General features: G+C 42.4%; 1 protein-coding gene across 1 annotated transcript; it reads right to left on the bottom strand.

Moving 5' to 3' along the window:
- Window positions 1-557: 557 nt before the first annotated feature.
- LOC117710155 (myosin-4) lies at window positions 558-23890 on the bottom strand. Its single transcript, XM_034504815.2, has 40 exons — window positions 23866-23890; window positions 23623-23671; window positions 20899-21136; window positions 20660-20803; window positions 20176-20332; window positions 19549-19576; window positions 19338-19452; window positions 18842-18934; window positions 18636-18699; window positions 18388-18486; window positions 18168-18271; window positions 16938-17076; window positions 16161-16279; window positions 15911-16060; window positions 15185-15355; window positions 12873-13182; window positions 11785-11855; window positions 11167-11254; window positions 10969-11086; window positions 10676-10799; window positions 10449-10585; window positions 10078-10333; window positions 9081-9323; window positions 8671-8847; window positions 8253-8398; window positions 7887-7977; window positions 7408-7797; window positions 6805-6931; window positions 6339-6457; window positions 6031-6227; window positions 5394-5577; window positions 5144-5309; window positions 4925-5049; window positions 4415-4723; window positions 3601-3804; window positions 2200-2325; window positions 1943-2113; window positions 1752-1856; window positions 1560-1655; window positions 558-819 (listed from the first exon to the last, which is right to left on the bottom strand). The coding sequence occupies exons 3-40, from the start codon at window positions 21100-21102 to the stop codon at window positions 667-669; spliced, it is 5820 nt and encodes a 1939-aa protein (XP_034360706.1). The 5' UTR covers window positions 21103-21136; window positions 23623-23671; window positions 23866-23890; the 3' UTR covers window positions 558-666.
- Window positions 23891-25036: the final 1146 nt, after the last annotated feature.

The following is a 25036-nucleotide window of genomic DNA, read 5'->3' on the forward strand; positions in this document are numbered from 1 at the left end:
TTCTTGTGAAATTGGGCCATTTTGATGCATGCCCTAATTCTTCTAAGCTGTGTGAGAGGCCATTCCCTTTATCATCAGGCCTTCCCTTCCTGTGTCTGCTCTCATCTGTTGCCCTTTGCTCATGACATCTATGCTAAAATGACTGTGAAATCTCATTATTGTTTTCTGACCATCTCCTTTCTCTATCACCTGATAGCTGACTGCTCATCTCAGAGGGAGCTCACAGACTCCTTTGTAGCACCTTATATCCTTGTTATGAATTATCTTTAGTCTTCTGTCTAGGAAAATACAGTCTTCCATGTTTGTCTGAAATGTGCTTTCCTTACCCTCTCAATTGAGTTCCTTGAAAACAGGGATAACTCATTTCCTTGGTGAGCGTTCTTGTACCAGACATGTTCTCAATACCCAGTAAAGTTGGTGGGGTAGTATTCATGTCCTTCGTCTTTAGTTGGTTCATTTCCTTGACATCACTGCACATAGTAGGCACTCAACACATGTTTAAGAAATAAATTGATCCCCAAATCATCATGGAACTTATAATTAAAAGACAAATGAACTTCTAGATTGCAAAATTATCTGCAGATTTTATTTCCTTGATATACAGGACAGTGACAAAGAACGTCACATTTTGTGATTTCTTCTGTCACCTTTCAACAGAAGGATGAATTATTCTTCGCTTATGACTTTGGTGTGAACCTCCCGGCTTTTCACCCGCAGTTTGTTGACCTGGGACTCAGCAATGTCAGCCCGTTCCTCGGCTTCCTCCAGCTCATGCTGGATCTTGCGGAACTTGGCAAGGTTGACATTGGATTGTTCCTCCTGTAAATGGGAACAAATTGGAGAGACCAAAAATTGACATTTTCTGCTTGTTAATTGCCTTTGTTGCTAAAAGAAGCTACAGGATTTGTTTCATGAATGATAAAGTAAAAGGTTCTGTCATTTGGTGACATTCTTATTTGGAGGCAGGATAGCTCATGGATTTGATGACATAAGTGAGTGTGCTTACAATGCCCTCCGCCTTTTTTCTCTTTCATTTGACTTTTCCTGGCACATGGAGAATGCTATAGTGACTACACAGAGGTCAAAGAAGCAGGGATCTGATTCAATCTCGTTTGATTAAAACTTCAAAGAGAAGACACAGAGCTTTAAGGAAGAGTTGAGAACTAACAGAATGAGAAAGATTTTTTTTTTAAAGTTCAGAACTGGATTTAATCACAATGTTAAATTAGGTTTAGAATAATCCAGACTTATTTGTACAGTCTCTATGATTGCTGGGAGTTTGGAATGTTCTAGATAGTGAGTATAGCATAGTAGAGAAGCATTTCTGTGTTAACGTGTCTGAAACAGGACTTGAAGCAGTCTCAGAGAAATGAATTAGAATGTCTAAAGCTCTAACAATCTGCAGCAAAAGTTTGGTTTCCAAATATTCATTTTCCTACCTAATTTGGGGTGATCCTGATTTGCTTATTGCCTTACAAGAAAGTCCCCTGAATTATGGGAACCTCAGTGCCTCACAGAACCAGCTGTGATCTTGGACCATTCCCTGTGGAGATACTCACAGCCTCCTCAGCTTGTCTCTTGTAGGCTTTCACTTTAGTCTGTAATTTGTCCACCAAGTCCTGCAGCCTCAGCACGTTCTTGCGGTCCTCCTCGGTCTGAAAGATGCAGCAAACAGATGACTTCATTAGCGGACACTACCCTGCTAGTTTTATTTTCTCAAAAGGCCTGGCAGAGAAGGAAAAGGCCATCACCTGGTAGGTGAGTTCCTTCACTCTTCTCTCGTGCTTACGAAGACCCTTAACGGCTTCAATGTTGCGCTTCTGTTCATTTTCCACCTCGGTTTCAAGCTCCCTCACCTGGGAGAGAGAACACGGTTACCAGTTTGGCTGTGATTGTTGACACAAGCATGGGCAGGGGGCTGAAAGAAGACATAGACACCCACCCTGGCCTCCAGTTTCTGGATCTGCTTCTTGCCACCCTTCAGCGCCAGCTGCTCAGCCTCATCCAGACGGTGCTGCAGGTCCTTCACCGTCTGCTCCATGTTCTTCTTCATCCGCTCCAGGTGGGCGCTGGTGTCCTGTTCCTTCTTCAGCTCCTCTGCCATCATGGCAGCCTGACGAGTGATAAAACAGAGTTGGTAAGGGCTGACAAGGCCCTGCAGGATTCAGACTTGCTATCTCCATTTCACCCTCTGCTCACGTCAGTGATGGCTTTCTTGGCCTTCTCTTCTGCATTGCGGGCTTCCTGGACGATGTCTTCCATCTCTCCCTGGATTTGGGAAATGTCTGTCTCCAGCTTCTTCTTGGTGTTGATGAGGCTGGTGTTCTGTTATAAATTAAAAAAACTATATTTAATTACATTTTTAACTAGTGTATGTAGCCCTAAATAGTTGATGATAATAATAAATGTTCAGAATAAAAACAAAATCAGAAGTTATTTCCAAGTTCATGGCTTTTTCTAGCTATATCCCTGGTCAGAAAATGTAAATGATTCAATGTAAAATTTAATCTCTAGTGCCAAAGGTATTTACTTGTTATCCACGGATCTTGTAAACACAAAGCAAAACTGTCCAGCTTTCTAGTGCTATGTACCACACAGCTGATGAAAAAATCTTATTTTAGCTGTCTATCCTTATTGATTGCCTCTATTTTCTAAGTTCATAAATAGCATATTTATTGATACAAAAGATAGTCAGGAGCCCCCATGGTTTTGGAAAGTTAACAGTATTTGAAATAGTCAATCAATTCTAGATGCTCATAATTAGTAAGAAAAGTGTCACATATTAACTAATATTTGGTTTTTAAAATTACAGTATGGATTTGAACATTCCCATAATTGCTGGTTTTGCATATTACAGCATTCAAAAGTATTCTGTTACATGGGTTTATTATTTTAAAAGGTAGAGTATACAATGAGCATAAGACAAAAATATGCCCTCAATAAACAGAGACAACCATTAATAACACTTTTGCTTATTTTTTTTTGAATATTTCTGTATGCTGTTTTACAAAAAAAAAAGACAGGAGATTCTTCACCTTAATTTGCTGTATTATTTTTTTTTCTGTTTTGTGACTGTCTTTCTGAGGCAGTGAATGTTCCATATGGTCCTTGAAAGATTATACCACCACTTATTTAATTGCTTTATTTAACTTATTTAAATGCACTGTGGAACACAAGTGCTAACTAGCACTAATGACGGCCCCATGGATTTGAAGCCAAGAGCTCTTTACATGTACTGCGATGTTAACATGATAATAATAAGATGGCTTACTATCTTTACATTTTATCGTCTTATTTATTTGCTGTGTGCAGTTGTAAAAGATAAGATGGCCACCATTGTTGGATGGATAACTGCATGTTGTCTTTTGTACTTCTTTATATAAGCTTTAAACTCCAGATTGTTCATGTCCATGACTATAGCAGCCCAGAAAGGGACTTGTAAACTGTTTGTGTCTCTAGTCATACTTAGGTCCTCTTTTGCATTTCCTAAAACCCTGGGAAGATATTCCTGCCAACATTACATGTACAGCTCACAAAAAAGCTCACCTCTTCAGACTACCTTCAGGAAGTGCATTTGATAGCCCTGGTCATGGACCTCACCTGAGTGTGCAGGAGCTGCACACGCTCACTGGCATCCAGTAGCTCTTGCTCAGCCACTCTCCTGCTCCTCTCCGTCTGTTCCAGAGATGCTCTGAGCTCCTCAATCTCAGCCTGCATCAGGTTTGCTCTGCGCTCAACCATGGCCAGCTGCTCTTTCAGGTCATCCTGGCCTCTGAGAGCATCATCCAGATGCAGCTGCGTGTCCTGCACAGAAAGCATAGAAACTCTTACTCACGTACCAGTTAAAGGGGATTCAGATTTAATGTGATGCTCACTCCTGGATCTTATTATCTCAGAGTCTGATTAGATAGGAACATCTATGAGTACCCTTAATGGCGTAGTCTCGGATGCGTAGTGTAAATTCAAAATTAAATTCAAAAGCACACAATGGTTTATTTCAAATCCCCAAATCATAAAAATCAATCATGGACAAATCTATGCAATTTTGTATCATGAAAGTACCATTAAATTTCACCTAAACTGGTTATATCATTTTAGATGCTTAAAAGGGGGAGGTCCAGAGATGGGTTTGGTGGGTCATGCCTAAAGCTCTAGCACTTGGGAAGCTGAATTGTGTCATCACTAGCTACATACACCTTACCACTCACTTTGTCTCAGGTGGCAAAGCAAATTCTTTCTTGGGCCTTTCAGATGGAACTTAGCTCCTTCCTAACTAGGCACATAGTATTTTGTTTTTATCTTGCTACCACATTGCCTTGATAATTTATATCCTGTAATTTTCCTAAAAATTTAAGATTTAAATTCTACAATAACACTGAGCTTGCCAACACCATTAGCGTTCACCACTAGGTACCTTCAGCATTCCCTGTGTGTTCCGAAGGTTTCTGATCGCCTCTGCAGCCTGGCGGTTAGCATGGTTCAACTGGATTTCCATCTCGTTGAGGTCACCTTCCATCTTCTTCTTGATCCTCAGAGCATCATTCCTGCTGCGGATCTCAGCGTCCAGCGTGCTCTGCATGGACTCCACGACTCTGAGGTGGTTTCTCTTCAGCTGATCTATTTCTTCATCTTTTTCAGCAATTTTTCGGTCAATCTCGGATTTCACCTGGTTCAACTCCAGCTGGATACGTAGGATTTTACCTTCTTCGTGCTCAAGGGATGCCTTGATAAAAGCAACATTTTGGTCACCTCACCGTGACATTTAGCCCTCCTCCCAAACTTTCAATATGTCCCAACTTAGATTATCGCTCTTGCATTTGCAGGATTTCTCCTTGATGGTATACATTGTCCCCTGGAGCTTACAAAATGATAGACCCCAGTTGCAATTCTCCTTAAGAGACGGGTGAGCAAACAAAGTGTATACCTCTGCTTCCTCCAGAGAAGCCTGTAATTCACTCTTTTCCTGATCAATTTGCTTCTTTATTTTCTCCAGCTCATGGATATGCTTCCCTCCCTCTGCGATCTGCTCAGTCAGGTCAGAAATCTCCTCTGTGGAAGAACAGATGAAAGGAAGCGATTGCAATGATGACTGAATGGAAGAGTCCAACCAGAGCTAAGCAGGGGTGGGAAGATTGGGACTTACGCTGCAGGTTTTTGTTCTCTCTCTTGAGCGTCTCGAGTTGATCCAGAGACTCCTCATAGGCGTTCTTCACTTTGAACAGCTCAGTACTGAGAGAACGGGACTCCTTCTGGGAGGCTTCAAGCTCAGCCTGAGTCTCCTCATACTTCTGTTTCCATTCTGCCAGGACCTGGAAGCACGTCATTAGTTAAGCTCTAAACCCAGGCAGAAGGCCCCCTTTCCCCAGTTGTAAATCACAGGTCAGGTGGGCCACCTTGTCAAAGTTCCTTTGCTTCTTATCAAGCGCAGCGCAGGCAGCATTAGACCTCTCCACGTCAATCATGAGGTCCTCCACTTCATTCTGAAGCCTCTGCTTCGTCTTTTCAAGAGAAGCGCATTTGGAATTCACAGCTTCTACATGTTCCTCAGCATCCTGCAGACGCTGAGCCAGCTTCTTCCTGAGGTGGTGGTCAGTGTGAGAAGAATCAGTTAAAAGAAGGAACTCTGCCTATCTGCTGATTAGGAAAGTCTATTTTCCCCTAAGATCTCTTATTTCTCTGTGCCCATAGATTTTCCCAGAATTACTTCTTAGTGACCATTTTCTCTCTCCCAGAATTCTAATTTCCCAGGAGAGCTCTTATCCATCTGAAGTGTCCATTTCAAGCATATCTATGAAACCAGAGGAAAGGGGGGGCAGGACACTGAAGCTAAGTTAATCCTGGTAATTCAGAAAAGAATATTAACGATAGGGTCTAATGGGATGCTAGACTGAATACATGGTTCTCTTAGCTGTATAGATATAGGGACTGTGAAATTATTTGATGCTTTTCATGGCATAATTATTCTTTCCCATGTTCCTTCCCTTTTCCTTTACTTCAGTTTCTTTCTATTTAACTCATTGAAACCCATACTTGGCCTCCTCCAGCTCCTCCGTGCGCTGGATGGCATCCGTCTCATATTTCGTCCTCCACTGGGCCACCTCGCTGTTGGCCTTGGACATGGCCCTCTGCAGCTCAGCCTTGGCTTCCTGCTCCTCCTCGTACTGTTCCCGCAGTAGATCACAGTCATGGCGAGCCGACTGCAGGGCGTGGGCCAGCGCGTTCTTGGCCTAAATAACCCAAAATTGCACCTTGTGAGTTTGCATTCTAATCACGGGTGGTCCAGTAGTGTGTCAGGCTGCCCAGTTCCGTGAATGAAAGTTCCAACCAAGGGTTCTCACCTTGGACTCTTCCTCTAGCTGCCTCTTCAGTTCCTCAATCTGTTGTGTAAATGCTTGCTTGCCTCGGGAGAGCTGAGAAACCATAGCATCTTTTTCATCCAGCTGTCGGGAAAACTCACCTGAGAGAGAAAAACCACAAATGATTGAATTCTGTTCTCTCAGCAAAGAGTACAGTGGACTGGCAAATGACCCTCCTTATTTCACAGAATGCAAAGAACATCTCCAGAATGTTAGCAAACTGCTTTCTTTGGTATTTTAGAATTGGGGATTTTTGAGGGTTGTTGGGGTCAGAAAACTTTGCTAAGCTCAAGAAATTCATTTCCCATCCTGTCTCTAATCAGCGCATAGAGTCATTCATTTGTAAACATCTCTTGTACACATTGTGCAAGGCATAACCTCAGCTTCCAGGATGGGGCAGACCTTTCATGCTTCGCTGTTCCCAGGAGAGTGATGCTCGCGGACTGACCTGACTCTGTGTGCAAGCGTGCCTTCTGGGTTGACAGCTCATTGATAAGGCGCTGCTGCTCCTCTTCCTTGGTCTTCACTTCACTCAGTTGGTCCTCCAGGGTGCGGCACATCTTCTCAAGGTTCCCCTGTGGTGGGAAGTAAAGGACAGGACAAGATGAAGCTTTTCTACTTGGATGTCTGAGATTTAGAGATCTGTTACTACGTATGCCAGACACAGGATGCTGCTGATGTTGCTGATGCAAGCCTTGCACGGTGCTTGGGAGCACTTTGGAGCACAGCAATGGAGGGGTATATGTGACTGGCTGAATGACTATGTAATCATTGAAACTAAAGTCCTTTCTTTGGGGAACCATGAACATCATTTATGGCCCACATCATGTAGAGGGGAATTTTTCTTGCCACTGCATTACTATTGCTGCAGCCATAGCAACAAAGTTTAAGGTGGTTTTGAAAAATAGTTTGTGGAAACTTGAGGGGTTCCATTTAATACAGTGATATCAATCAGAATATCTCGAATGATGTATCACTTGGCTAGCTAGAGTCGTACACAGTATATAGTCACTTTCAAGTATTTCAGATAAATCAGGGAGTTAAGAAAGACCTTGGCTTTGGAGACTGTCTCCATGTTACTAGCGAGATCGTCGATCTCCATCTTCAGCTCGCTCTTCTCCTTCTCCAGCTTCTGCTTCACCCGCTGCAGGTTGTCAATCTGTTCCCCGAGCTCAGCCACGCTGTCAGCATGCTTCTTCCGAAGAGCGGCCGCTGTGGCTTCATGCTGCAGGGTGGCCTCCTCCAGGTCCCTGCGCATTTTCTGGAACTCGGCCTCTCTCTTCTTGTTCATCTCGATCTGGGCTGAAGTGGCCCCGCCGGCTTCTTCCAGCCTCTCGCTGATCTCCTCCAGTTCCCGGGAGAGGTCAGAGCGCTGCTTCTCTGCTTTGGCCCTGGAAGCCCGCTCTGCCTCGATTTCCTCCTCCAGCTCCTCGATGCGGGCCTGGGGGTTGTGGAAAGGACAGACTCAGCATCTTGGGTCAGTCATCTTTTTTCCCTGATGAATTAGACTGATGGAAGTCATTGACTTACCTGCAACTCCTTGATCTTCTTCTGCAGCTGCATGCCAAGGGCCTGCTCATCCTCAATCTTGCTCTGCAGGTTGCTCATTTCAAACTCTTTCCTAGTTTAACAGCAACACAGTAGCTCATAGTTAATTCTTCCCCCAGCCCTCCTAGCTGTGAATAATTGAACTTTTTATACTGTTGGTCTTAAAAGAGAGAGAAGTACATGTTTTACACATCTACCCAATGTCATTTTAATTAAATAAATATTTTAAAAAGTTGCCCTTATTTATTTACCCCACATATCATGAAGCAATCATTTGGAAACATTTCAACATGTGTTTCCCCTGAACTCACACAGTGAGAAGCCAGAGCTGAATCCTAGTGCACTTACTTTTTAAGCTTCTCATCGAGCTGCTGTTTATCATTCTCTATGTCCATTGTGGACTCTTGGGCCAGTTTCAGGTCCCCCTCCAGTTTCCTCTTGGCTCTTTCTAAGTCCATCCTCAGCTTCTTTTCCTGTTCCAGTGATCCTTCAAGCTAAATTATAAGGGACTTTGTTAAACCCTGAACCACATGTCCTTAGCCAGATACTCAAAAAAAAAAAAAAAAAAAAAAAAAACAACGAAAAAAAAAAAAAAAACAAAAAAATAAAAAACAAAAAAAAAACAAAAAACAAAACTTAGAAGAGACAACAAATAGCATGAGGACCCTCAGCCTGCGTTTCAAGGCTCATGGGTTCCGCTGATGGCTTCATTTTACGATGGCCTATGTCATCTCTTCTGAGGAAAAAGATTGCTCTTTATACTCACATCATCCACTTGCTGTTCAAGCTTGGTTTTGGCTTTGGTCAGGGTGTTGACTTTGTCCTCCTCTGCCTGCAGGTCATCCAGGGTCTGCTGGTGGGCCTCCTGGAGGGCCTTCTTCTCCTTGGTCAGCTTGGCGATATTCTCATCCAAGCCTGCCATCTCTTCGGTGAGGTTTTTTACCTTTAGATTTGAACAGATGATGGGGATGCTGATTAAAAAAAAAAACCTGTCATCTTGCCAAAATATATGATAATTTAACTTCTCAGGACAACATTATCCTGACAGAGAACACAGCAGCCATAGAAAAGATGGCAATATTTTAACTGTCTTCCTTCCACGTTCAGTGATTCTCAGGTTTAAGATTCAGTACTAAATGAATACTCGTAAATGATTAAAGTTAATAATAGTTGAACCTTGTTCTCCGTGGCGTGCTTCTCCTTCTCAACCTTGGCCAGTGTCAGCTCAAGGTCATCGATGTCCTTCTTCAGCTCTGAGCACTCGTCCTCCAGCTTCCTCTTCTTGGCCGTGAGCTCGGCATTGATCTCCTCCTCGTCCTCAGCTCTCTCGGTCAGCTCTTTGATTTTGGCCTCCAGTTGAATTTTGGTTTTGATCAGTTGATCGCATCTTTCCTCAGCATCAGCCAAGCCATCTGCTTCCTAATTGGAGAAATAGTACACTTCCATTTGTACAGGATATATCCGAAAATACACTATAATGTATTCAAAGTTGGGAATGGATGACTACCAGTTGGTCTTTGAATAGGTCATTAACTTGCTAACCTTTAAAAAATTAGACAAAATGCAATGATCTTAAGATGTTGATCAAGTAGATTAATTCATTCCTTCTGAATATCCATGTGTAGAAGGTAAAATGAGGAAAGGTGGCTTTGTTGAAAATATATATGATTTACTCTCCCCCAGTCCTTATGGAAAGTCACTTACTAATTCTTGAACTCGACTGATTTTTGTTTGTTTGTTTTGGGGGATTTGTTTTTTGTTTTTGTTTTCCCTCACATTCAGTTAAGGGCTTAAATTAGCCTTTTGTTTTCCTGCTCTGGTAAAAAAAAAAAAAAATAATGTGCTTTCTAGTTAGTACTTAACAATATTTACCAAAGAGAGAATATTCTAATATAAGAAGATGCTCCATACAGAAAGGAAAATGTCTAGGTGTTTTCATGACTCTGTTCACTAGGGACTAGGCTGTATACAATGCACATATGAATGAAATCACCACAGATGTGGCTTTGTGGCTGCCGTTTCTTTGGGTTCAAATCTTAGTGGTTCAAAGGGCAGGCAATCACAACAGACACCTGGATAGAAATTGTTGGCTCTGAAACCTGGGATTGCTTATATGCAGTCACTTCCTGACAAGGTACCAAAAAAAGGGCTGTGTACAATATCTGACACTCACAGCTTGAACCTGGAGCTGCAGGTCATTTTTCTCCTGCATCAGAGCCACCATCTTTTCTTCTAGTTCTTTCCTTTTTGCCTCTGATTTAGCCAGATCCTCCTTGGCCTTCTCAAAATCTTCCTTCATGTTGGCCATCTCCTTCTCTGTCTCTGCACTCTTCAGCAGGGGTTTGATCTTGAAATACAGCTTCATCCAGGGCCAGTGCTTGACGTTCATGAAGGCACGGACGTTGTACTGGATGCAGAAGATGGACTCTCTGTGGAAGGAGAAAAATAGATGCTAATGGGCAAAGATGTGTGAAGTGACCATCATACCTGCACTGGACTCAGGGATGGAAGAGGTGGGAAAGGCAGACACGCTTTGCTCCTCACCTCCTCTCCATCATCTTTTTGAACTCCACCCTCATCAGGTACCCTCTGCACATGGCTTGAGTGCGGGTGATGAGCTGAGCCAGCTTATCATCTCGCATCTCCTCTAGAGTTCCCAACAGGCCAGCTTTAAAGAAAACCTTGGCAGAGAGCAGTTAGATTTGTTATTTCACCTCAGGCAGAAACTCTGAAAGTGCTAAAATTATGTCAGCAAATTGGACTGGTGGTACCTTAGTGTGACCGAATTTGTACTGGGTGTGGTCGATGTCAATGGAACCTAGAAGCTTCTCAGAGGCCTTCTTGCTATCAATGAATTGACCTTCCGGGATAGCACTTGCATTTAGAACTTTGTATCTGTCAAAACAAACAGCATAATTAAAACATAATTTTTTTTCCTCATTAAGAAATAATAGAACAGTAGCAGCTACTATTGAAAAGATGGATCAATCAAACAATAAAGGACCAAACAGCATTTAAAATTTAACGGTGCTTTATGTGAAGTATGAGAGGATGTGAGACACACCTCTGCTTGAAGTCTGCATAGAGAATCCTGCTGGGGAACCCCTTCCTACAGATTCGGATGCCTTCCAGCACCCCGTTACACCTGAGCTGGTGCAGGACCAGTTCATGCTCCATGGCACCTGGAAAGGGGAATACATTCTCTTCAGCCATCTAAAGAGAAGTCACACTGGGGTTGCTCTGCGCATGAGAAGGGTCTTACCAGGAGTCTTAGTTTCATTGGGAATGAGGCATCGGACAAAGTGGGGGTGGGTGCTCTTCAAGTTGGTCATCAGCTTATTTAAATTCTCCTATAAAACCGTAGGGAGAGGTTTAGAATAACTTGTGCCTGTAGAATTCATTCTTCTTTTATCCCATTCTAATAAGCTGTCTCAGATAGGTCATGGTGACCAAGGGAACTACCCTATGTTTGGAGGGTGGATTTCTAGAACATCACTGGTTATACAGAAATAGTCTATTCCAGTTGGTTTTTCTCAAGCCCTGACAATCAAAATGATTTTGTATTGAGACTTTGATCATAAGGAGTAGATGTTATGAAACACAAAGGGTGATTTTTAAAGAAGGCTTGATTTTATTTAAAATGTCTTTACTACCAGATCTTTCTTATTTGAGGTTTGGGGGCAAGGCCTCATTTATAACAGGCTTTGCTATGAAAGAGACACAGTGGGTGTGTCTTCTTTTTGTTAAAAGCTTCCTGAGATACCTTTCAGATTTTAAAAAATACATTACCACCTTTTCTTCCACCTTTGTCGTAAGCATCCTTTAAAATCTCTCATTAAAGGCAGTTTAGTTATCTTCTAAGTGTAAGATTATACTGTACCCTGAAGAGAGCTGACACGGTCTGGAAAGAAGAACCCTTCTTCTTGCCACCTTTCTTTCCGCCGCCGCCCTCTGAAAAGTAGAATGGCAAAAAATGGAAATTATCTGCCCCAGGCTTTTCGTTCTCCATGTGTACAGGTATCAGGATGGCTACATTTCTTAAGAGTCCATGGTACTCGCCTCCCCCCTTCCTCCTTCTATAGCTCATCTACTTCAATTCTAGAGGAAGATACAGTCATCATTGGAGTGACTTTAGACACCCAGGGAAGAAGACTTTTGCAAAAGATGGAAGACGTGGGTATGAGGTGGGAGACTCTGATTCTGTCCAGAGCAGCAGTGTTTGACTCCTGAAGTACCCACCCAGAAGACAAGGAAGCAAGGTCCTGCCCATGCACACATGCCCCAAACAGTCAGAGGTGCATGCTTGCTCCTAGGTAGTTAAGTTTGGCTCCCTAGCAGGGACCGATAGTTTCTATTTTCCTATGTCCCCGTCATATTATTTGTACATCTAGACTTTGGAAACTTCAGGAAGGTAATACAACCTTATTCAGTTACCCTAGTGCTATGGCCCTAGTGGAGGGTTTCCTTATTTCCGACACAGCTGGATGCTTGACAGAGCAGTATTACTGATGTGGAAAAGTGGCTGGTGTAATCATCAACAAATCCCTGAACCTTTCAAAATCTACTGATAAACAATGCTATGGACTCAGCAAGCCCTAATGCCTGTGGACCATGGTTGTTAAATATGCTTTCTTTCATTTCACTCACATTGGCCTGAATCCTCATAGTATATTTGTCAATACCTAGATCAATGGTTCTCAACGTTTCCAATACTCTGACCTTTTGATACAAGTCATTTTATGGTGGCCTCAATCACAAAATTATTTTTGTTCTTACTTCAAAATTGTAATTTTGCTACTGTTATGAATCATAATGTAAATATCTGTATATTTTGATGGTTTTAGTAACCCTTGTGAAAGGGTCATTTGACTGCCCCAAAGGGTTGAGAACCACTGACCTGTATTGTCTCTGACAAACTATATTTCTGTGATGTGAATCCTAGAACAAGTTGATAATGTAAAAAGTTACCTGCTTCAGCAGCTTGCCCCCCAGAAAACAGGAAAGCCAGAGTCTTCAACCCAGATTTCTGGTACAGCCCCACCACAGTCTCATTCAGGGGGTCCTTGTTCTTGTCCAGCCAGCCAATAATGTTGTAGTCCACGGTGCCCGCATAGTGCACCAGGGAGAAGTGGGCCTCAGCCTTGCCTTTGGCGGGTTTGGGCTTCTGGAAGTTGTTGGATTTTCCAAGATGCTGCTCATAGAGCTTGTTCTTGAAGGAGGTGTCTGTCGCCTTGGGGAACATGCACTCCTCTTCCAGGATGGAGAAGATGCCCATAGGCTAGATATTCAAAAGGGAGAAGATAGTAATGGGTCCCTTAGAAAATCATGCCCTGGCAATTTGTGTGATTGGTACAAACTTGAAAAGAAGGCATTCCAAAGGAAGAACTTGGAATTATGCCTAAACAGATGACATCTTATCTCATCATCCCCTCTTCTAACAAAATAAGACCATCATCATCTGAAGAACGCATAGGATATACTTTGCTGAAAGACTTAGTTTAAAAGCCCATCTGGACCATCTGGCAAATGTGTTCAGCATGTAAAACGAAATTCTAAAGCTTGATTTTTATCCTACAAATGCATATATACTCTGATACTGCTTTGTCCCACTGTAACATCCTTGACCACAACTCTAGATGTGGAAAAGATGGGGAAAGGAGAGGCTGTATCTGATGAACAGAAATGAAACTTCACCAAGAAGAAAGTGCATCTCCTTTTGCCTCATAAAAACTCTTTGTACTTTCAGCCCTTCCCCCATGTCCCATGTCTGTGGAGTTAAGGACTGGTGATCTATCAGGTTTTGCTTACCAAACAGTTTGATTTTTCCGAGACAAAATTGATACAGAAGACTAAAAGCAAATTTAGCATTGATGATTATCCAAACTCACAAATTCATTCTCAAAAAATGTTTTGATAATCCAGAAGTTGAAATACTAATGAAGGAAGTAAATACTTTTTCTGGAGCCTATATAGTTTTGATGAACAGTGGAAGGATTACATGTCCAAATTAACATATTTTCCTAAGTTACGCGACCTAGGGTTTTATTTTTCTATTTTTGTAAATTTTGATCTGAGTATTTGAAATTTTCCTAACTGACAACTCCATTTTATTTCTCCTTTATTATTGCTTAGGGAGATTTCATGTAGGTTCTTTCATGGTACCAACAGGCACATGACAAGATCTCAATGTGTGTGCATTTGTGTGTGTGCATGTGTGTGTGTGTGTGTGTGTGTGTGTGAGAGAGAGAGAGAGAGAGAGAGAGAGAGAGAGAGAGAGAGAGAGAGAGAGAGAGAGAGAGAGAATGCATATGTGTGTGTATGCTTGAAAGCTTCTGGAAGTCAGAAAAGGATGGAGGATCCCTTGGCTCTGGTGTTACAGGTGTTTGTGAGCCACTTGATGTGGGAGCTGGAATCACAATTCCAGACCTCATAACAACAAGCACTTTGAAACCACTGAGCCATCTCTCCAGTCCCAGGATCCCAAAAGTTCTGAATGTTGAATTTGTTTAATGGTTTCTATCTAAATATGATACATCTGTTGCTCCAACTTAATTGGACTAATTTCCTTAATGACTAATTCCCTTAATTACTACTGGAGAAGTCAGAGCTCATTCCCAAGGTAAGGTCAAATGGAAGTTTAGTATATTTACTTTATAGTAATCATGAGTAAGGGATGAATTGACAGATTCAACAATTAACTCCCCAACCTTAAGCATCTTACTATGCAATGCCCTGTTATACAGTACACACATGAGGATATATGTGTAATAGAACATTTTAGTCATACCAGGATTAATTAACTATTCAGAGTACTGGCTGTACTTTTATCCCTTCCTTTCATACTGATGAAATCGTGTAGGAATAAAAAAATGAGGAATAAGGAAGCCCATGTATGGTTGTATGTGCCTTCAAGCACTCAGGAGACAGAAAGACAAGGATCTCTGTGAGTTCAAGGCTGGTCTGGTTCTACATAGTGAGTTCCAAGGCCAGTGAAGGTTACATAGGGAGATTCTATGTCATTAAAAGACTGAGGAAGCATGAAGTTATAAGAGCTGAAAATGTGAATCCATGTATTTTGCATGTGTTATTGTTCTTTCCTGGAGACTACCATACTTTAGTCATTAGTAACAGTTCTCTCATGATGTGTCTTCAAACTGATCAGAGCACACAACCATGTCAAGAGATGCCACTGCTTACTCTTTGAGAACTGGGGTTGTATATAAACATAGGAAGGCAGACACTTTTTGTGCCTGTTTTGAAGTTTCAAAAGTCACACAAACCTTCTCGATGAGCTCGATGCAGGCTGCCAGGTCCATCCCGAAGTCGATGAACTCCCACTCGATGCCTTCCTTCTTGTACTCCTCCTGCTCCAGCACGAACATGTGGTGGTTGAAGAACTGTTGCAGTTTCTCGTTGGTGAAGTTGATGCACAGCTGCTCCAAGGTGTTGAACTATATAGGAAGAGATAAACGAATGTAAGCAATTTGGTCATAATTTTCCTATTTGTTTCTATAAGGCCAGCTGATACTTTATTTTTCAAATTTTGAGACATTTAGAGTCTCAAAATTGAAGGTTTAGATTTTCAGATCATCCCTTAAAGGGTGGGTGTTAAAATTCTAAAGAGTTAAATTCTTAAATGTTTCCCAAGGAACTATATTAAATCTTGCATACTGGGTAAAATGTTGTTAAATAGGAGCTCTTTAACATATCCAGATAGGGCGACCTAAGAAAGTGTTTCCATGCTTGTGTGCTTGAACACAAGATCAGTTTTGAACAAGTTTTTGTGGCCATCCTTTGAGATGCTCTCTAGTCCTGAAACATAGCATTCTTTTTTGTCCTGTTCACACTCACTGACGTGTTTTCAGATCCCTCTGGTAACCCAATTCATCCGGAATTTGTACTTTTGGTAGAGCATATTTTGTCTTTTGTGAAGAGTTTTTCCAGGGCTCTGGCAAGATCAGTCACATGCCTGCTAAAGTGCATCTGCTAGTCAGTTCATTACTCACATCAAAGATCTCAAAGCCAGCGATGTCCAAGACGCCGATGAAGTACTGCCTGGGCTGCTTGGTGTCCAGCTGCTGGTTGATGCGGGTGACCATCCACAGGAACATCTTCTCATACATGGCCTTGGCCAGGGCACCCACGGAGTTGTACACCTTCAGGAAGAGCATCCGTTGAGTTGTTTGAGTTGGACACAGGGATGAACTTTTAAGTCTCCAGTGGTTCAAGTGGATCAGGGGGTTGAATCACGCTTACCTGCTGCACTGTCTGGCCTTTGGTGACGTACTCGTTGCCGACCTTGACCCTAGGGTAGCAGAGGGCTTTGAGCAGGTCAGCAGAGTTCAAACTTGTCAGATAGGCAGCCTTGTCAGCAACTGCAAGGAAAAAGCAAGAGCAGTGGGCCTCACTTTGACTTACACTTCATTGCAAATGGTGACTCTGGCAATAATGGTTTCTCCCAACCAGGGAGGTGCTTATGTTATGAAGTCTGTCAATTTGTTTATGTCTGAAAAGCACTCCCCCTCCTAATACCAACTCTAATTGGTCATAAGTTGGAGCTTGGGGAGCCTATGCTCTGTGCAATATTTAAATGCAGCAAAAGTACACTGCAGATAATAATATGAAAAACCCAAACCCATCGGTGGCAAGGAAATTCCGAATTATCCACTGGGATAAAATGTGCTCCCATCAAGAAGTAAGTATTTTCTAATAAAAAGCAAATGAAGAATGAAGAGGAGTGAAGATGTAGCTCTGGACAAGGCCCTGGGTTCACCACACAGTTACACACACACACACACACACACACACACACACACACATTCATGCACACATGCACAGGAAAAACAGAACAAGAGAATGTACAGAAATAATAAAGCTCTTGGAAATTTGCTCAATAATGTAAAAATATCAGTGTATCATCTCTTCACCATAAAATATCTAACTTTCCTTAGAAAGATCAGGCAGTACAAAGGGGTCCCTGGCTCTGAAAAGGCTCAGTTGTATCAGATGGGATGGTGACAACAGGAGTGTTACCTTCAGTGCCATCTGGCTCAGCCTGCTCTTCCCTTTGCTTTTGCTTGAATTTCATGTTCCCATAATGCATCACAGCGCCTGTGAGCTTGTAAATGGCCACCTTTTCATCTGCACTGAATCCCAGGATGTCCACAGCAGTCTGTTGAAAGAATTGAATTAACACTTACCACTATGGCCAATTTGTTGGGGACACTAGGAGGTCTGGCTTCCCACTTCCTCACCATGCTTTGTCTTATATCTGACTAATACTCTGATGGCTTACGAGTCAGTTTCTTCTCCTCTGATCCACAGAGTAATGTTAGGAGACATAGATCAGCCTTTCCATGTGAGTAGTGTGGGTGCTAAGACAGCATGTGTGCCATTCACACACTTTCTTGTTTCTTGTCTCCCAGCTCATTTCTTCTGCTCCTATGTTGCACTAACATAATGCGCAGCTCCAGCCTACCCTCCTCCCACCTTACTTGATATGGAACAGTCAGTAGAAAGAGGCGTGAGAAGAGTGTCAGCTCCCACTGTCTCTTCACATGCTTCTTTGATACCAGGTCACAGCTTTGCTGACCATGGAGTACCTGGGTATGAATTTTTCCTGACCATTCATTCACATTTGTTGAAATGCTTTCTGTTTTCTTCTCCACTCTATTGAATTTTGTTTACATTCTTAGTTACTCGTGCTAAACATTGATGGGTTATTTTTAGATAGAGGCGGGCATCAGTAGAGATCAATAAAAGTGTGTCTGTCCCAAAACTTCCTCTTTCCTTCTAATCCTAACTCGCTGGGGCTACCTCATCCTGAAACTACACACTATTAACAAGGCCCTGAAGTAAGGCTGTTACGGTTTTTTTTTTTTTAAACCTTTCAGAATAGATTACTTATCTAACACTATAGCTTTTCCAAGATTCCCGAGTAAGAGGCTAACACAAGGTATAAAAGAAATCACTGTCTTATAAGGTATAAGTGTTGAGCCAAGAGTGACTAACACCATAAAAAGTAAAAAGAACCACCTAGGTGAGGGATGCCAGGTATCTAACATTTATTGAAGATAGTTGAAACATAAATGCATATGTAGGGTAACATTTAAATCTGTGATTTTTTCCCCAAATGTAGAAAGCCTGAAAGGTAGCCCTGTCTGACCCACTGTCTGTCCTAAGTCCATTTCACTCTGATGGAAAAAGAGAGGGGTCTGTGCTGGAAAGAACCTTGCTATCTCCTGCCTCTCCCCTAACACTTACATCTGTGGCCATCAACTCTTCCTGGTCATCGATGCTGGGCACTGTGATTTCACCTTGACTGACGTAAGCAAAGTCATATGGGTTGGTAGTGATCAGAAGCATCTCTGGACACACGAAAAAGATCATGCAGAATAAATTTGGTTTTTTTAGCACATTTCAGAGGGACAGCATAGGCAGGGTGTTGTCTTCCTTGAAGGAAATAAATCATCATGTTCCTTACCAATAAGCTCTGGTTTCTTATTGGACATGATTTGGTAGAAGATGTGGTAGCTTCTTTCAGCCTTGAGCTGGAAGGTGACTCTGGACTTCTCTAGCAGATCTGGAAAGGCAGATTAAGAATGTTTTAAATGAAAAGGCTATGAGTGGAAAGTTAAGCTTTGAACTTCACACAGCAGAAAGAAGAGCAAAGTTTTCCAATATGCCTGCCCCGAAGAAAAGACTCTCAGTTGCCAGTGTTCATTAACTCACAAGTTTCAATATCTGCAGAGGCCAGTTTGCCTGTGGCACCGAAATGGATCCTGATGAATTTACCCTTAAAAAGGCAAAGGAGGGCTGGTTAAAAACTGGAAATCATTTTGTTAACTAAGGGCCAAATAGGTGGAAAGTACAATGACATGGAATATCTAAAAGAGCGGTGGTCGTTCTCACACGAACAGGATGACCAGGAGACTTACAAAACGAGAAGAGTTGTCATTCCTCACAGTCTTGGCGTTGCCAAAGGCCTCCAGCAGGGGGTTGGCACTGATGATTTGATCTTCAAGTGTCCCCTTAAGAGAAATGGGAAAGGAAGATAGAGACTGGGTTATCTGAGTTGTATATGCTAAAATAGCTTCTCATCTGTCCTCCCCTTCCACTCATCACACTGTATAGCTAGGCAAGGCTTTAGAAGAAGGGCAGGAGCCCACATTGGAGAGTGAGACACACCTGTGACATGGCTTGGTTTCTTTGCCTCTCAGGCCCCACTGTTGCTTCTGAGAAATGGCTGAGGGGATTTGGGCCTATAACTTGCTAACATATCACCCTGTTCATCTGAGCCTCACAAAGCCCTTCCAAGGTTTATTTTCTAAACTTGGACATCACGGGCATCTGGTTGCTATGGTTTTGACATGCCACTGTCGTGCTTTGAAAAGCCTGGTTTTCCTCTTTCCTCCCTCAGATGGACATGCCTACCTGCATTTTGCCAGAAGGTGCTTCCTCCTTCTTCTTGTCCCCAGTGACTGCAATTGTTGCAAAGTACTGGATGACACGCTTCGTGTTCACAGTCTTCCCGGCCCCGGATTCTCCACTGAGGGGACAGAATGAATGTCAGAATGTAAGGCAGGAGGAGGTCCTGCCCTAACAATCAAAACTCAGCAGACAGGAAGGCATGGTGTCTACATACGTAATCAGGATGGACTGGTTCTCTCGATCTGTGAAGGGAAGAAACCACAGACAAAATAAGCAAAAGAACAGAGACACTACTAAATGTGCATTCTTCTTTTCACAAGTCTTAGGAACTAAGTGTAAGAGATGTGCTAATTATCACACTGGTCTCATTAGTGTGAAGGGTTATGGGATGCACCAGTTCACTCTTTTACAATGAGAATCAGCCAAGCAACAGGTGGCCTAACAGTCTCATGTCTCCTTCTTTCACCTGGTTCATAATTCAAAGTTCTGTCATGTTTTGAATGTCCAGGCTGCATTCCCTATAGTGCTTTCGAAATTTCAAAGCTTACTTTGTAAATGAGATAATACAGTAGATATAATTACGATGCAGAGTTGATACCTAACTTTGATCAAATTGAACTGAAATGAGCATTGACCAATTTGGATTTTAGCATAGAAACGTAAGCAAATTTCCCTATGCGTTTGTTATGTTAATGGTGCGTCATATTCTTTATCAATTTCCCGCTCTTATTGCTCTTATCACATGCACAGAGCACTTCATTCTCAAGAGGCTGACCACATGTTCCCTGTGCTACAAGAGTTTTCTAGTGCTTGTAGATGTTGTGATTATGGATATACCCACCTGTCAGCATGAACTGGTAGGCATTATCAGAGATGGAGAAGATGTGGGGCGGGGCCTCCTGTCGCTTTTTGCCTCGGTAGGCCGCCACCACCTCAGGGTTGTACACCGGCAGCCACTTATAGGGGTTGACGGTGACACAGAAGAGGCCCGAGTAAGTCTGTGCACAAAAATAAGGGTGCTCAGTCAGCAATCACCTCATTACTGTAACTTGAAAATAATACTGAGTGAGCAAGGGGAGAGGATCTAAGGAAGGGCGGGTCCTCATGAGGCTTCATGGCTGCATACATTGGCAGCTTCCCCTCTGACACCATCCCCCATTGTCCACTGCGGCACTAATGTTCCAGATAGCTAACTAATGCGGTTAGGCTGAGAGCTATCCACACGTGCACTTTCAAAGACTCCATAACTTACAACACTGGCATAATGGGACATTTCAACAACAGAAAGTACACGGACTTGATGAAATATGACAGGGGACACTCACGTAGATCATCCAGGCTGCATAACGCTCTTTGAGGTTGTACAGCACAGCGGGCTCGTGCAGGTGGGTCATCATGGCCATGTCCTCGATCTTGTCATACTTGGGAGGGTTCATGGAGAAGACTTGATCTTCCTTGACGGTAACAGTCTGTTAAGAATGGAAGGATACAGTTGGTGTCAACAAACTAGCAGAAGAAGAGTATTCATGCTTCCCTACCTTTCTCACTTCATGCTTTTACTCACCGCTCCGGCTTCGGTCTTAGCTGTCACCTTCCCCCCTTCCCTGCTCTGCACCGTTGCTTTCACATAGGACTCCTTAGCATCCACCACAAACACGGATGACTTGGCATCAAAAGGCTTGTTCTGAGCCTCAATTCGCTCCTTTTCAGACTTCCGGAGGTAAGGAGCAGCCTCCCCGAAAACGGCCATCTCAGCGTCGGAACTCATGGCTGCAGGTTATTGGTGGCAGCTCAGGGCGCACCTAGAGGAAGAAATGGACTCGAATGATAACCCTGGCCTGTGGCTTTCCATGCTAATACGCTTTGTTTGCTCATTCTCTTATGCCAGTTCCGGTTCCTCCTTTGGCCTGTACTAGGGAGCTAAGACAAGAGTACCTAATAGCCATGGGTTGATAGTTTAACTTTTTGTGACATTTTAAGCCTTGCTTCTTCCTTCTGTATTACAAACCACAATTAAGAGCTGTGGGGAGGGGGTGATAGCCATCCAACCACATTTATGTGTTCAGCATCTTTTCTTGTTTCTGTGTGCTCTATTTTTTTTTAACACCTTTCCTTTCCCTACCCATCTGTTCCATTTGTTTGTTTGTTTGCTTGTCATTGTGATGATACAAAGACATACAAAATAATTTTTTCTAACTGTTTCATCTTAATGAACCTATTTTTAAAACCTAAATATTGATGGTACACACTTTTAATTCTATCACTTGGGAGACAGAGGCAGGCAGATCTCTTTGAGTTTGAGACCAGCCTGGTCTTCATAGTTCCAGGAAAGCCAGAGCTACATAATAGACAAATGCTGTCTCAAAAAAAAAAAAAAAAAAAAATTAACCATTTTCCCTTGCCACAAACTATTAAAGGTTAATGTCAAAATTGTTAACTTCGGATGTAAGGAAAAAGCATCTAAATTCAGGTTGAATATTTTATGTGCACAAACTTCTAGTTAAATGACAAGAATTAAGTAAATAAAGGAAAATAAGCACAATGGATATTAATAAAATATTAATATTATGAAAACTCTAAAATAATGGCAAGTAATCTTTCCCAGGTCAAAACCAAGTCCCTTCTGTCAGCTTTTAAACTGTGCACAGGTTGTAACTCTTATGTGAGCAAATATGACTTTAAAGGATTGCTTGAGAAAAATAAACATCTGCATTTTAATGAGACTGCCCTGTGGTTCTCTATCAAAGTCTGTCTTTGCCAGCTTTAACTGGCTTCAGCCTCCCCCTTGTTTCTGCCTGGTCCTTGCTGCTTATGGCCTCCCTCTATCCTACCCTCTCTTTTTGAAAACATCTCATTTCTCATTTCTCTCCTGAAACTGATAGTCACTCTGAAGTTTCAAGCCGAAACCAATTCACAACTTTTTTTTTTCAACTGACAAATCCTGGTCAGATAAAACAACTCTGTCTCTGGCCAGAGTAAAAGCTGGTGACCTTTGGAGTAGAGGAGAAGACAGTACAGAGGACAGCATGCTGGTGCTAGTGACTGACAGTGATGGCAAAGGCTCCAACATAGGCTTCCCATGAAATGTCTCCATCTTCTGTTATAAAGAGTGACCCTCTTCTCAGCATATAGGAAAATTTCCCTATACTGTAGCTTAGAATCAACAAAAGGCTTATAGGGAGACATGGGAATTGAGACCTGTTTTCAAGGGTCAGATATTGAAACATTGGGTGTTAGCACTTTTCCCTTCAAATGCTATTCTGTGACCTTGCTTTGGGGTTTTTAAGTGAAGCACTTTTGAATCAATCACTCTGCCCTAATGACTGCTGTTATGCAGTAGGTCGTGGGGCACAGGAAGGACATTATCCCTCTGTTCCTGTCTCAGAAGTCCTTTGTTACCTTTTGGTCACTAGTCTTCAAGGGACCTCCACTTTGTTGTGTGGTGTTGGGCTCTATCCACACAGAGGTGATCACCTCCAGTGTCAACAAGTAACATTTATCCCCTTGGAAGCAATAGATTTTCTACTTTTTCTACATTGATATTACCTAATATATTAACCATAAACTTGCTTAAATCAATTATTTAATACAGAGCAAGTTCTCTTCATCTATATGTTCTCAATGTAAATCTCCTCATGCAGAAGATGGGAGACCCACTGAGTGTTTTGATTGGTGGAAGAGTCCTTGGCAACCACTGGCTTAGGTCTTAGACAACAAGAGCCAGGGGGACCTTAGCAGCCAACTTGAATCTGCCCTTCTGATTTTACTGATGAGGAAACTAAGGTTCAACAAGGTAAAGGATCATCCAGGGTCACTGAGGTAGTAAGAGGCAGTGATGAGCTATGAGCCCGGCTGTCTAATTCCAGTGTTAATACTCTTGCAACACGTGCGTTTGAAGACACGTAAAAGCTAGCTGGCATGGCCCGGGGAGTTGAATCAGTGAAAATCCTAGATTGGCACCCAGAAATTTTGACTTCTGGTGCAATGTTTGTTTGGTTTTTTTTTTTCTATGTAGCCTCTTTCATTGGTTGAATTGCATAGCAGTTCATATTAAATATACATCAGGGTTGCCTTCTTCATCAAGTTCCAACAAAATGCAAAAGTGGAATTGTATAACATTTTGTTTGACTAAATGGCTTTAAAAGGTAAATTTTCATGAGAAGCTGATTTTAAAGACCAGTTGCTCCTATGCCCAATGATAAGGTAGAAAATAAAATAGCCACTCAATAAAACATAACAATAGAGAGAGGCCTTTGCTCTTTGGAAGATAATAATAAATTTCTCTTACCTCTTGTGTTATCAGATGAAGACGGAGGCAGGCTTGAGTCAGACAAGAACTGTTGAAAGAAAAGAAAAGAGATGCTAGGTATCTCCCCCTCCCCCCATTTAATCACAAAGTCTTAGAACTATATTGTATGCAATTCCTTTCTCAGGGATATTGACAGTACTTAAAGTTTGGGAAGGAATAGCCATCTCCCTCACTCATGTAGGGAGTGCACAGCTAGCCAAGTGTTCTGCCACACATACCTACCTTTAAGGATTTGAGGAAGGACGGGACAGAGGCACCCCAGCTTCACTTTTATACAGACTGTTCTGCAAACACAGCAGCCACCTCAGCTGTCCTAGCTGGGGACCTACTTGGCAAAATCATTTTTGGCAATCTCTTTGCACAATATTCACTGACTGTGGCTGTGAATGGATATAATTAGAAATATTTCTTGTCATCTATAAATAATTTGACAGGGGATGATCTAGGGTTCTTTATAGGCATCTGATAGGGAACGGGGATCCTGGGTTTCGGAGGCTGTTTCTCCCGGCTTGGGTGTTGTATCATTCATCACGGAATTCAAAGCCAGGTCCCTACTTACTCCTGTGCCTATAAAGCTGTTTCGACAGGATGAGCCCAGTGTGAGGAGAGTGGTACTAATTAATCTGCTAGTGCTTAGAGCCATTACAGAGTCTGGAATGAACTTTAGATCTGACACTGTGAGTGGAAGCACTGAGTGACGGATATTAAGATAAAATTCTTAGGCAAGGGCTGGGGTTTCAGAAAGACTGGTGATAGATTCTTCTGAAGTCTGGAGGTCTAACCATGAGGGAGAAAGTGAATTCCAGATTGGGCGGGGGGGGGGCAGTAAAAAGAGGGGGAGTCCGAACAGAGATGAACTTATCTGGTCCCTTTCTAGAGGGTTTGTCATAGATGTCTCCAACTCATGCGTTCACTGCAGGGGCAACAGGCTGCTGTGTGATAGCTCACAAGTGTTTCTACTGCATCACAGAAGGAGATACAGACATGACTTCCCAGGGCATGGGCAAATGCTCAGGGCTAGCTGTAGCTTCAATGAGGTGGGTACTGCATACTTTTACTTAAGGTGGGAGGAAAGGCATGCTATCCACAAAATTCTCCCCACGAACAGAGAAGGTGGGTGGATTGGCCCCCACAGTGCCCTTGAAAGGCAGAAATTAGATTTGACTAACTTGATACGGGCACAGCTGTTGCTGAATATGACAGGAAATCTACTCTAACTGTCACTGTGATCTGGCGTGGTATTTTCAACCAAGGTCTCCTGACTTAAATTGCTAAATTCAGTAGATGGTTGCTTTATAATTCTATTAGATGAAGTTGTCTTTCACAGGCTGGCAGGTTAAATCTTTTATACTTTTAAATTGTTGTTGGATCTAATGCTACGAAATAGGTTATC

The sequence above is a fragment of the Arvicanthis niloticus genome, chromosome 6 (genome assembly GCF_011762505.2).
Source record: "Arvicanthis niloticus isolate mArvNil1 chromosome 6, mArvNil1.pat.X, whole genome shotgun sequence".
NCBI classification, from domain to species: domain Eukaryota; kingdom Metazoa; phylum Chordata; class Mammalia; order Rodentia; family Muridae; genus Arvicanthis; species Arvicanthis niloticus.